The sequence below is a fragment of the Mesoplodon densirostris genome, chromosome 2, assembly GCF_025265405.1.
Source record: "Mesoplodon densirostris isolate mMesDen1 chromosome 2, mMesDen1 primary haplotype, whole genome shotgun sequence".
NCBI lineage: Eukaryota > Metazoa > Chordata > Mammalia > Artiodactyla > Ziphiidae > Mesoplodon > Mesoplodon densirostris.
In genome coordinates, this window is record NC_082662.1 from 47299803 (window position 1) to 47312580 (window position 12778).

Here is a 12778-nt window from a genome sequence, read left to right on the forward strand (position 1 = left end):
CCATCCACGCAGTAGATGCTGGCATCCAGCTTGTAGCTCTGAGTCTTGCCCTTTTCCCCACAGCCTCTGGGGCCCTGGATGAACTCTGGGAAGGCCCATGAGAGAGCACGGGCTGTGAAAAGCAATGTCTCTGTGTTGAACCACACGCTTCTGACCCTGCCTTTCTTTGTGAGTGGCCCTGGGAGGGGGGAGGGGCACCCCTAGGGAGAATCTTCCCAGCTCTGAGGGAGCCTGTGCATCCATCCAGAGATTCCCAGGTGGTCCCCAGTATCCTCAGAGGGCTCAGTTCTCAGGGCCAGACCATCTAGCTCTGTTAACCATTTGCTGTATAGCCTTATTAAACCTATAAGTCTCAACCCCTAAGATTATGACACAAACAGATGTCCTCGGGGCTCCCGGCACTGGGGCTTCTGCTGGGGAGGCTCATCATTCGCGTCGGGGATCCTGATGAGGAGATTGGCTGGGAGGCTCTGGACTGCATCACCATCCTCTACACCATCTTGGAGCTTCAAAAACGTAAGCCCTTTGGAGTGCCTCTAATACAAGGCTTTTGAGCAGGTACTCAGCCTAGGAATTGAATGGAGCCATGGCAACAAGGCACTGGTGGGATATGGAAGAGACCAACACAGAGTCCAATGGGGTCTGGAAATGAGTGTGAAGACTTAGTCCCCACAGAACTAGGAGACAGAGGTGACAAACAAACCCGTTTTGACTTAAGCAATGCTTCTGTGTAAGCTTCTCCTCAATCTTCCAAGTTTAATTTGTGACTTGTTTTCACATTCCCATGCCACCATGTACACCCAGGCATAATAGCCCCAGTGTCCTGGTTTTGGGTCTGTCTTCCCCCACTAGACTATAAGTTCATTTGAGTCTGTGTCTTGTTCACCACTGTATTCCCAAGATCTAGCCCAGGGCCTGGCACATGGTGGCTGCTCAGTGAATATTTATTGGATGAATGAACAAAGAGCAGGTCCTATCTTGGAATCTGGAGTGGCTAAAGCCTGTAGGTGAGAGTACATCTCTGGATTCAGCTTCAGGGAGCTAGCGATGTGGTATGGGCTGCCACAGAAGCCCAGCTGGCACTGCACCTAGAGGTGTGCAGTATCAACTGTTACTTGCCTCCTTCCTTTCTCCAGAGTCCCAACTCTGCTCCAAGGAACCTTGTCACATTGTTCAAACTTCCCTGGCTCTGGAGGCAGAGTGACCTGGGTACAAGACCTAGCTCTGGCCCTTCCCAGCTGTGTGAGCTTAGGCAAGTATTTTTCTTGTCAAGACCTAGATTTCCTCATTTGTAAGAAAGGACACAATAGGATATAACTCACAAGCTTTTTGGAAAATTAAATGAGATCATATATGTAAAAAGACCAGCTCATTCCACACATTATAGGTACTTGCAAAATAGAGTTTTCTTTTTCCCCATCCCTACAAGGACCATCTTACTAGTTTCAACCTTTTGGGATATGGCTGGTGTCCCTGCTCTTCCTGTTCTTTAGCATTTGGGGCAAAGATTTAGCCCCTAGGAGATTCCCCCTGCTGCCCAGGAACCACTCAGACCCCCTGAGTGATAGATGAAGGTGATATAAGCCATGTTAACGATCAGTCTTAGGGACAGGAATAGTATACACCAAAGTAGTATTGCCAGATTTAGCAAATAAAAATATAGGATACCCAGTTAAATCTGAATTTCAGATAAAAGGTAAATACCTTTTGGTATATTTGAGACATACTTCCACTAAAAATTGTTTATCTGAAATTCAGATTTACTGGGTATCTTGTATTTTATCTGGTGACCCTAAGACAAACCCACCCTGTTAGATTCTCAAGGAGTGAAATGGTTTATCCAGGGCCCCTGGCTGTAGGAAGCAGCAAAGCTAGGATTTGAATCTGGGTCTGCCTGATTCCAGGTCTCAATCTCTCCTTCCCTTTACAAGCAACCTTCATGCTTAGTCCATGTTATTCTGCCTCAATAGCCCTTTCTTATGCCTGTGTCTTGCACACCCTGGGGGATCCAGGTAGGACCCACTCCAGGCCACAGTTAGGCTCAGGAAATGTTCCTGAAATGTGTTTCCTTCAGCAGAAAATAAGGAGCCCACACATGCAGGTACTATTGTAGGCACTCAGGACACAGAAGAAAAAAGGTTAATTCAATAATCCTCCTGTTGAGCTTATCTCCTTGTTGTCAGGAGACAATGCACAAAAAAACCAGTAACACCTATAGTAAGTCAAGTGATGATTAGTATTACAGAAAAAAGAAGAAAACAGAAAAGGGGGACTGGGAACACCAGGGGTAAGGGAATTGCAATTTAATAGAGGTGTTGCCACGCACACACCAGAATGGCAAAAATGGAACAGAAAAATTCACTGGTGAGATGTGAAGCCACTGGAACTCTCACACACTGCGGGTGGGGGCATAATTGGTCCCCACTGTGGAAAACTGTTTGGCAATATCCCCTGAAGCTGAACCCATACCCACCTTAGGACACAATTCCAATCCCAGCTATGTGCCTACAAATGTGTGCCTATAGTCACCAAAAGGCATGGACTAGACGTGTTAGAGCATTCAGATCAGCATTATGCATAAGAGCTGGAAACAACCCAAATGTCCATCAGAAGTAGAACAGATCAAGAAATTGTAGTATATTCATACCATGGAAAACTATACAGCACTGGGAGTGAGTGAACCCATGCAACTTGCAACAGTGTGGATGAATCTCACCCACATAAGGTTGAGTGAAAGCCAGACACGAAGGATAACATACAGTATGAGTCCATTTATATAAAGTCCAACAGCAAGGAGATCAAATCTGCGGGTTTAGAAGTCAGAACAGTGGTTACCCTGAGTGGGGGAGGAGGAGAGTGGACTGACATGGGGGCATCAGAGGGTCTTCTGGGGTGCTGACCGTGTCCTGTTTCTTGACCTGGGTGCCCGCTACAAGGACATGCTCACCGTGAAAACTGATCCCACTGGTCACCTATGGTTTAGGCACATCCTACATCTACGTTTAACAAAAAGTTAAGAAACAAAATAGGTGGTCAGGGGCTTCCCTGGTGGCGCAGTGGTTGAGAGTCCGCCTGCTGAGGCAGGGGACGCGGGTTCGTGCCCCTGTCCAGGAGGATCCCACATGCCGCGGAGCGGCTGGGCCCGTGAGCCATGGCCGCTGAGCCTGCGCGTCCGGAGCCTGTGCTCTGCAACGGGAGAGGCCACAGCAGTGAGAGGCCGGCGTACCGCAAAAAAAAAAAAAAAAAAAAAAAAGGTGGTCAGGCCTCACCGGAAAAGGTTCTTTTCTTGCAGGAGCCAGAGATAAGGAAGAGACCAATAAGAAGGATCTGTATGAGAGCAACAAGCGTTTCCTGGGCCCCTACAACCCTGTCAGCCCGTGCCAGAACATTCTGCGTGTTATCGCGGTGACCACCTGCTCCCCATCAGCTCTGGGCCTTCCTGGGGCGATGGGGACAAGGGAGGAGGGGCAGCAGCAGCCGCCCCAGCGCTTCCTCCTCCCCTTCCATCCGTCCAGCCTCAATTCCCTTTACATTCCTTTACCTGCTTTCCTTGACCACACAGGCCCATCCTGTGGGCTCCCAACCCCTCTGGTCTGTGCCACAGTGCGTGGGCCGTGTCACCAGCTCTGGGGGCAGGGACCATGTCACCCCTTCTTTTGTAGCTCCTCCTCAAAGTGTTTGACACTCATGGATTAACTGAGTATATGCCCCCCTGCTGACCTCTGCCTATGTCTGGTGGTGTTAGGGCGTCCATGTACAGCTCGCTCTGGGTCTGCCTATGTGTGTCAAGATCTCTATGCCTTTGTTTCAGGAATTTGGAGACTTTCTGGGGCCCCAACAGGTAAAGGACCTGCTGCTAGCAGCCTTGGAAGGGCTGAAAGGTGGCTCAGAGGCTTGGGGCAAGGGCTCGGGGGAAATGATGCATCTGGCCTTGGAAGTCACACTCAGCTCGGTGCTGGAGCCGTACCGACACAGGGCACTGGAGGTGGTAAGACCCCCTGGGGGCAGGGCCTGGGCTAGGAAACCCCACAGGGCCCACTCATCCCTCAGGCAGGGCAGGGCAGGTGGTGGCTGAGTTCTAGATGCTCCCAACTTGCAGGTGAGAAAGAACTCGCTTATCGGCCCCCAAGACAGCTCAACTATCATGTGTGGGGTGGGGGAGGGCAACAAAGACAAGCTGTCTCCCAGGGAAGGGGCGGCTGCTCTGTCTGCCCGTCTCCCCATTTCTTCCCTCTGTGCCCTCCTCTTCCCTCTCTCTCCCCCCACCCTGTCACCCCCTTCCTTCCCCCTCCTGTCTCCCTGCTCCCCCACCACCCCCTTGGCTTCTCCACTTGGCCCTCTGCCTGCTCCTGGCCACCCTGGCTGTACCCCAGATTCCAGAAATCATGCAGGGCATCTATGTGCACCTGAGCCACATTCAGAAGCCACGGGCCCGAGAGGCGGCCCTGCTGCCCGTCTCTCTCCTGGCCAGCTCCTTCATGACTGAGGTCGTCATGGCCCTGCTCATGTGTCCCCTCCCACTGGACAGGTACCAAGTGAGGGGGGCTTCCAGCCACTACACTTCAGAGGGTTGATATAGCCCTGTTCCCAGGCTGGGAATCTCTTCTTCTACCAGAGGAGCCCCTCGCCCTCCCAGGTGGTCCCTCTTCTATGATCTATGATGCTTATGACAACCGTTAAGTGCTTCCTGAGCAATGCCAGGTGTCTGTGCTGCACATTTATATGTTTTCTCACAAGTGTAACAACCCCATTCTATAGATAAGGAAACTGAGGCTCATGGGAAGTTTCTAGCCCTAGGCACCTACTGAGCAAGCAACAGAATGAGGACCTAAACTCGTATCTGACCAACTCCAAGCCCAGAGCGCTTCAATGATGCCATAAAAGTAGAACTGAGTGTTGGTCCTGATTCTGCCTCCAGACGCTCTGTGGTCTTGGGTAGCCTGCTTGCCCTCTCTGGGCTTGAGTTTTCCCCCCTATGCAAAAGGAAGAAATAATCCCCCCATTCTCACCCCAAATGGGTGGTCATGACAAGTAATGCAGCCACTCGTGCTGAGTGCCTGCCCTGTGCTCCATGCTGTCAGCCTTCAGGGACCTCTGGTCTGATGGGCAGAGGGGACTGTGGCCAGATGGTGATGAGCTCGTGGGCAGGGGGAACAAATCTGGTTGCTCCAGTCTCCCAGCTCAGGAAACACTCCCACACCTTTGAATGAAAACAAGGCAGAAGCGTGTGATCCACATCTTAAGGTAGTTGGTTGAGAGTGAATGGAAAAGAATTATGCAGAACTGTGCAAGTGAGGTGCACTTCTAACCAGGAGAGCTGGTGTCATTCATAGAAACCAAGATCAGTGCAGGGGTGACACTCCCATCTCCCACCTGGAAGAATTTAACCCTTTCTGGCTTTACTGGAAACCAGGGAGTTTTCTTCTTGGAGCCACTAAACATTCAGACTCAAGACTGCCAGGGCCATACCTGACCTCAGTTACTCAGGATATAGGACAGGGCAGAGTCCTTACAGCAGCCTGTGTAGCAGGCCAGACAGAGCTGGGACAAAATTTAAGGAGGTCTCGCTCTCAAGTGCCACTCCTGTGCTTGCCTGATTGGAGGACCTCCTTAAATGCTGTGCCCTGGATGCCTCACTTTCCTCAACCTAGTATTGGCCCTGGTCCTCCCAGGTGAAAGGTGTAGGTGCTGCCCCGGCTTAAGTGGCTCAGGCTTCAAAGGAACTAGTGTCTCTTACAATAACTGTCTAGACTTTGCTTCCAGGATCCCCACAGGGACAAGCCCAGTCACAAGAGTCACTGCACCCTGAGAAGCCCAATGCCACAGCGTCCCCAATGGTCCTTCTAGTTAATTTATAGTTCCTCCAGCCCAGACGCAATTTACCAATTGGGTCATTTTTACCATAAGCAATGTTGCCTAGCAACATAGTTGACATACTATCTTTATCAGGTTTCCAGGGGAACGGAGCTGGAAAGTTAATGGAAGGTTCAAATCTTAAGCAGAAGGGGGAAAGGGTTTTGTTAACCCTTTAGTGCACTGGTCCTGTCAGCATTTTCACCTCCCCACGATAGGAGTGCCTACAGGCTGGTGCCTGCTGGCCCAGATGCTTTCCCCTGCCTGGTATACTGCCTTCTAAGGGACAGGAGTGGGCCCTCCTTGACATTATGTGACAAATGCAAGATCCAGGCCCCGAAGGGCTCCTTGGCATAGAAGAATAGGCACAGGCTTTGGAATCATCAGGCCTGGTCACTTCTGGTCTCTGTAGCTCATTAGCCGTGTAGTCTTGGACTGGTGATTTCACCTCTCTGAGCCTTAACTCCACATCTGTAAAATTAGAATAAGAACCCACCTTGAGGGTCAGTGTAAGAATTCAGTGACCTTGAGTATCTTGAATATCTTGCTCACCTCTGCTGGCAGACAGCAAATGCTCAATATTTGCTGAAGTAATAAATTGTATGCAACGCACCTGGTAAAGTAAGTACCTGAGTCATAGGGTTTTCGGTAATTGTTAGCCCCCTGCCTCTTAGGGAGTGTTTTCTTGTCCATTCCAGAAATGCTCTGGTACGTCCATGGATGCCATTTCAAAGGCACCTTCCCTTCACCCTCCCCAAACAATTGGGTGGCAGGGTGTGCCCCACTGCCCTGGTCCCCACTAACCATCCTCACCCTTGACCCCCCAGCAATGGAGCAGAGATATGGAGGCAGCTGATACTGCGCAAGCCCAGCTGTGACGTCCGAGATCTCCTGGATCTGCTCCCGACCAGCCTGAAGGAAAAGCCTGTCACCAAGAAGGGCCGGGCCTCCATCGTGCCCCTAGCGGTGAGGACACCCCACCCCACTCCATCACTGCCCCATCCCATCCTCCCTCCTCCCCTCCCCCTGAGTTCTGCACACCCATCTTCTAGTTCCCTGCTCTTCCAGGAACTAACTGTGTGGCCTTGAGCAAGTCTGTCTCTGGGCTCTTGTTTGTGATCCACTGGACGACAATAGTACTGTTACTTACAGTGACGGCAGCAGCAGCCTGGAATAGTGGACACAGAATGACCTGAGACTCGCAGACCTTAGTCTGAGGGCTGGCTTTGCTCAGGTTTTGTAACCTGAGCAAGTCACTTCACCTCCCTGGGGCTCACTCTCTGCATCTGTAAATGGAAATTATAATATCCACCTCATATGGCAGTTGGGAAAATTAAACCAGGTAACTCGTTCACTCATTTAGCAACAGAAAATGTTTAAGTGCTTCTGCTACCAGTCTCAGAGGTCGGCCCTGGGAACACGGAGGGAAAGGGCTCTGACTGCAGGAACGGGGATGGGTGGAGAGACAGATTTCTCTCTGCCTCGGTCACCAAGCCCCTGGTCCTAGCCAGCTGGATAATACCCCCACTCATCTCCTTGCTTCCACTCCAGCCCCTCCAGTCTGTACCACAGCTTAAAAAATCTTTGAGAAATGCACATCTGCTCTTCTCAACCCTCTCAATGGCTTCCCATTGCCCTTGAGAGTAACACAGGGCTCCTACCTGTGTGCTACAAGGCCCTGCACCCCTCACCGGCCTCGTGCCCTCACCCCTCACCATGATCCTCTTGCTTGCATGGGTCCAACCTCGTTGTTCTTTGTCAGATCTTCTTCTTCTTCTTAAAAAATATTTATTTATTTGGTTGTGCCAGGTCTTAGTTGCAGCAGGCGGGCATCTTAGTGTGGTATACATGTGGGATCTAGTTCCCTGACCAGGGATGGAAGCTGGGCCCCCTGCATTGGGAGCATGAAGTCTTATTCACTGTGCCACAAGGGAAGCTCCCTGTCAGATCTTCTTAAACACTGCTATCTTCTGTCACAGGGCCTTTGCACATGCTGTCTCCTCTGCCTAGACTGCTATCCACCAAGTTAACTTCTGCTCAACCCTTAGCTCTTATCACCTCCTCAGGGAAGCCCTCCCTGATATCTCTGACCAGATCAAATTGGTGCATATTATACTTTGCTTCCCATACTTTATCTTGGGAGAGTTTACCCCAGCTGTGATTTAACAATACTGTGTGTGTGTGTGTGGGGGGGTGTCATTTGGGTAATCAGTGAGATGCACGAATTCAGTGCCTGAGCCTGATATCCCCAAAGTCCAACATACACCTGGCACACAGTAGACTCAAAATTTTTTTGTTGGATTGATCAAATTATTCAACAGATATTGAGCACCTACTATGTGCCAGGCATACTCATAAGTTCTGGGGATTCAGCAGAGAGCAAGACAAGATGGTGGAGGGAAGCAAATAAAGAGGAGCGATTAGTATTATCCCTTTACAGAGGAAGATACTGATGCTCAGAGACATTCCATGTCTCATGTAAGGTCACACAGCTAGTGAGTGGTGGTGCCAGGACTCAGATCTCCTGCCCCGGAATCCCGTGCTTTACCACTGTATCTCTCTGCCTCTCTCCCCCAGCACTGAGTCTATGACTAGGGCACCAGCACCCATTCCTTCCCTGGTTTGGGCTTTCATGCACCCCTCCTCTGATCACTGTGCGCTGGTGTATTCTCATGTCATTCAGAGGAGGAAGTGAGGGCAGCCTAGTTTAACGGTCCTCAACGAGGAGGCAACTGGTGTCCCCCTCACCGTCTGTGTGCCTGTGTTATGAACCAGAGAGAGGCAGGGTTCACTACAGCACATAATCTGAAAACCTGGCTTCAAGTCCCAGCTCTGCCCCTGGGAGGCTGGGTGACCTTGGGCAAGTCTCTTCACCCCTCTGAGCTTGTCTCCTCCCCTGCACAGTGGGATGAAGACTCTACCTCACAAATGTGGGAAGAGATCCTTCCACCATGATTCTTCCAGGGTTGTGTCAAAGGCAAAGGGTCGCTGTGATTGTTCTGGGGCAGGGCTCACCCAGAGAACCAGGAGTCAGGGTGTGGTAGTTGCGGGGGAATCTAGGCTTGCCCAAGTTGGGCCAGAGAAGAGCAAAGATCCAGGGCCAGCCTCCTAGAGAAGCAGTCCAGGCCCTGCCAGGAGTGCTGGGACATCTAACAGATCCCGCCCCCCGCCCCACCAGGCAGCCAGCAGCCTCTGTGAGCTCCTGTCCGTCAACAGCTGCATGGGCCGAGTGAGGCGCATCTACCCCCAGCTGCTCCTGGCCCTGCTCATTCAGGTCCATTACCACGTCGGCCTCAACCTGCCTGGCCGTGTGGTTTTCCGCAAGGACGCCAAGAAAGACGGACAGCCCTCTGGTTTCGTGCCCGTATGGTATGTTCCTACTGTCCCTGGCAGGGGGAGGGCCACCAGCAAGGGCCCTTCCGAAAGTCTTTAGGGCAATTGATCAGTAGAAATTAGCTTTGGGACTAGAAGAGAAAACAGACGTGCACTTTTTTTTCTTTTTTAATTTATTATTTATTTTTGGCTGCATTGGGTCTTTGTTGCTGTGTGCGGGCTTTCTCTAGTTGTGGTGACTGGGGGCTGCTCTTTGTTGTGGTGCGCGGGCTTCTCATTGCGGTGGCTTCTCTTGCTGTGGTGCACAGGCTGTAGGTGCATGGGCTTCCGTAGTCGTGGCTTGCGGGCTCTAGAGTGCAGGCTCAGTAGTTGTGGCCCACGGGCTTAGTTGCTCCGCGGCATGTGGGATCTTCCCGGACCAGGGCTCGATCCCGTGTCCCCTGCATTAACTGTTTGTGAACATCTGCAGGGTATGTCCTCTGCTTAGTGCTGGACCGCAGGGAAGAATCAGCTTCACCCAAGGAGCTTGCCATTTCGGTTCTCCTCCTCCCTTCCTAGTTATTTGTATTAGATTTGTACCCAAGGCCGAACCATTTGATTTTTATTTATTAATTGGAACAGGTAATATAGGCACATGGGTAAAAATCTCAAAAGGCATTAAAAGGGAGTCTCTGTTCCTCTCTTTACCCCAGTCATCTGCCCTAAGAACCAGGTTCTTTCTTGCCCTTCAGAGGGGGTTGATGTAGGGCTAAGCCCACGTGTTTTCATTCTCTACTTTTATACCAATGGTAGTGGACCTTACACAGTTATATATTTTTGCTTTTATTGTATACCATATCTCTGAGATCATTACATATAGAGCTGCCTCATTATTTTTAACAGCCGCATAATATCCCTCTGTGTAGATTCCAATATACCATCATTTACTTAACCAGGATCCTCTTGATTTAGGTGCTTCACAGCATTTTGCAATTAGAAACAATGCTGCCATAAGTGAGGCTGTTTATATGTCTTTATACTTACATGTGATTGTATATGTAGGATGAATTCCTGAAAGTAGAATGGGTGCATCAGAAGGTTTCTGTATTTAAATATTATGGTGGAATAGGAATATGTGGTAGGAAAAGTCCTTGACCAGTGAGTGAAGGGAAAATGAAGGCCCTCCTAAAGCACCCAATTTGCCAGATTGCCTCCCATAGAGGACACCACCACCAGTAGTATATGACACTATTTATTTCCCCACAGCTTTGCCAGCACATTCTCATCTTTGCCAGTCTGAAAGTTGAAAAAAATGGTATTTTGCTGTAATTTTAGTTTGTATTTCTCTTATTATGAATGTGGTTGAGGTTTAGATGCCATTTCTGTTTCCTTTTCTGTCAGCAACCTGTTCTTGTTCTTTGCCTAATTTTATATAGGACTGTTGGGAATTTTTCTTATTAGTTTGTAAGAGCTCTTTATATATTAAGGACATTGACTCTTTGTCATTTGTATTCCAGTTTATCACTTAGCCTGCAACAATTTGATGGTCTTTTGCTATTCAGAACTTTAAAATTTTTATGTAGTCCAGTTCCTCAGTCTTTTCCTTTTTGGTTTCTATTGCGTGTTATGCTCAGAAAAGTACACTTTAAGGGATAGAGGGCAAGCAGTTGTGTAGCTGGGCTTGAAGTCAGGACACCTTGGGTTTGAGTCCTGGCCTATAACAGTGCTTTGCACTTTGGGTTAAACCAATTTAACCTCCTGGCAACTTGGTTCCTTGCCAATGAAATGGGGTAAGCAGTTCCTACCCTGACAGGTGTGTTGTAAGGACAAGATAGGATCTCGTCACAGGATGATACCATGAGCTGAGGCTGCGGAGAGAAATTTGTCTGGCAGATGGAACTGATGGTGGGAGAGACTTGGGTGGAGGGAGGTCTGGCCTGTTGGGGGCAGGGTGACATGAGGTCTTAGCCCCCTTGTCTTGGCAGCTGGGTGGTCAAAGTGGTGAAAATCCTTCTGCTGAAGATGGGCTGCTCATACGAGGCTACCTTTCTGGAGGGCCAGGGCGGCTGGGAGCTCATGGGGCAGGCGGAGAACCACCACCGTGGAGTGTTCCTGCTGGCCAGGTGAGGCCAGCAACCCCCAGGGCAGGGGTTGGAGGGAGGGGAGAGACCTCAGGGTCTTTGGAAAGACCTGGGTTTGCATCTCTCTCTGGGCAAGACCCTTCCCTCACTCCATCGTCTCTCCTCTGAGACTGGCAGAGTATCATCTACCTCAGTGGGTAGACAATTCAGATGTGAAAGATAGCATACACTCTACAAACTGTCATTACAGCAGTACCTGGCATTGCAGAACACTTAGGTTATTTATAAAGCACATTTCTCACCACATTATGAATTTAGTTCCCACGCTAATACAGAAATTATGGTCTAGCTGAGAAGTTTATAGTGTGGCCTTGGAGCAGGTCTACCTGCGTCTGAATCTCAGCTTACCACTTCCCAGCTGTGTGACCCAGGGCAAGTTCGTTTCCTTCTCTGTGTCTCAGTTTTCCCATCAGTAGTATGGAAATAATAACAGGGCCCACCTCCAAGATTTAAGGTGAGGATTAAAGAACTTTGAACAGCCCCTGGCATATAGTAAGAATCCAACACAGGTTAGCTTTTATTATTGTGATTGCTGACCGGTGAGGCAGGGATTTTCTTTTTTTGGGGGGCAGGGATTATTAATGCACATTTTGCAGGGGAGGGTGCCAAGGTTCAGAGAGGGACAGTTATATACCAAAGGTTACACAACCAGGAAGTGGCAAGGCTTGGAAATGACCTGCTGACCCAGATCCTGGCTTTTCCCCCCAACCACACACAGCTTCCCATTGGGTCAGGAGAAGGGTGGGGCGGCACCTTGGTTTCACTAATGTGGCTCCTGCAGGAAGAGTCTGCTTCTTAGCCCTGCACTCTGAGTGTCCAGGATGGTGCTCTCCCCAGGGGTCTCAAGATACAACTGCATTTATTGAGCACTTACTATGCTCTAGGCACCATGCAAACAGCCGTACGTTCATGGACTATTCCATTTAACCCTCACCATGACCGATGAAATAGCACTATTATTTTCCCAGTGTTACCCATGAGGAACCTGAGACCCAGAGAAGTTAAGTGACTTGCCCAAAGTCACACAGCTAGTGGTAGGGCCAGAATTTGAACCCAGGCTGTCTTACTCCAGACTCTACTCTTGGCTGACACACTTTCCTGGACTCATTGATAAATGAAGCATAGTGCAGACTTGAGGGTGCATCAGAATCATCTATGGGACTCGTTAAAACACTGATTGCTGGGCCCCACCTCTAAAGTTTCTGATTCAGTTAGCCTGGGATGGGAGCCTGAGGATGTGCATTTCTAACAAATTCCCAGGTGATGCTGATACTGCTAGTCCAGGGGCCGCACTTTGCGGTATCTGTTGTGGCCTCTCCCGTTGCGGAGCACAGCAGGCTCTGGACGCGCAGGCTCAGCGGCCATGGCTCACGGGCCCAGCTGCCGCTCCGCAGCATGTGGGATCCTCCCAGACTGGGGCACGAACCCGTGTCCCCTGTATCGGCAGGCGGACTCTCAACCACTGCGCCACC

The 12778-nt window shown here is 50.1% G+C and overlaps 1 protein-coding gene across 1 annotated transcript in view; it reads left to right on the top strand.

Moving 5' to 3' along the window:
- MROH7 (maestro heat like repeat family member 7) overlaps positions 1-12778 on the top strand; it is a 44221-nt gene that overhangs the window by 16922 nt on the left and 14521 nt on the right. Inside the window, 8 exon segments of the mRNA XM_060083886.1 lie at positions 64-168; positions 381-516; positions 3293-3405; positions 3812-3988; positions 4374-4528; positions 6681-6819; positions 9032-9222; positions 11151-11288. Coding sequence (XP_059939869.1) covers positions 64-168; positions 381-516; positions 3293-3405; positions 3812-3988; positions 4374-4528; positions 6681-6819; positions 9032-9222; positions 11151-11288 — 1154 coding nt within the window.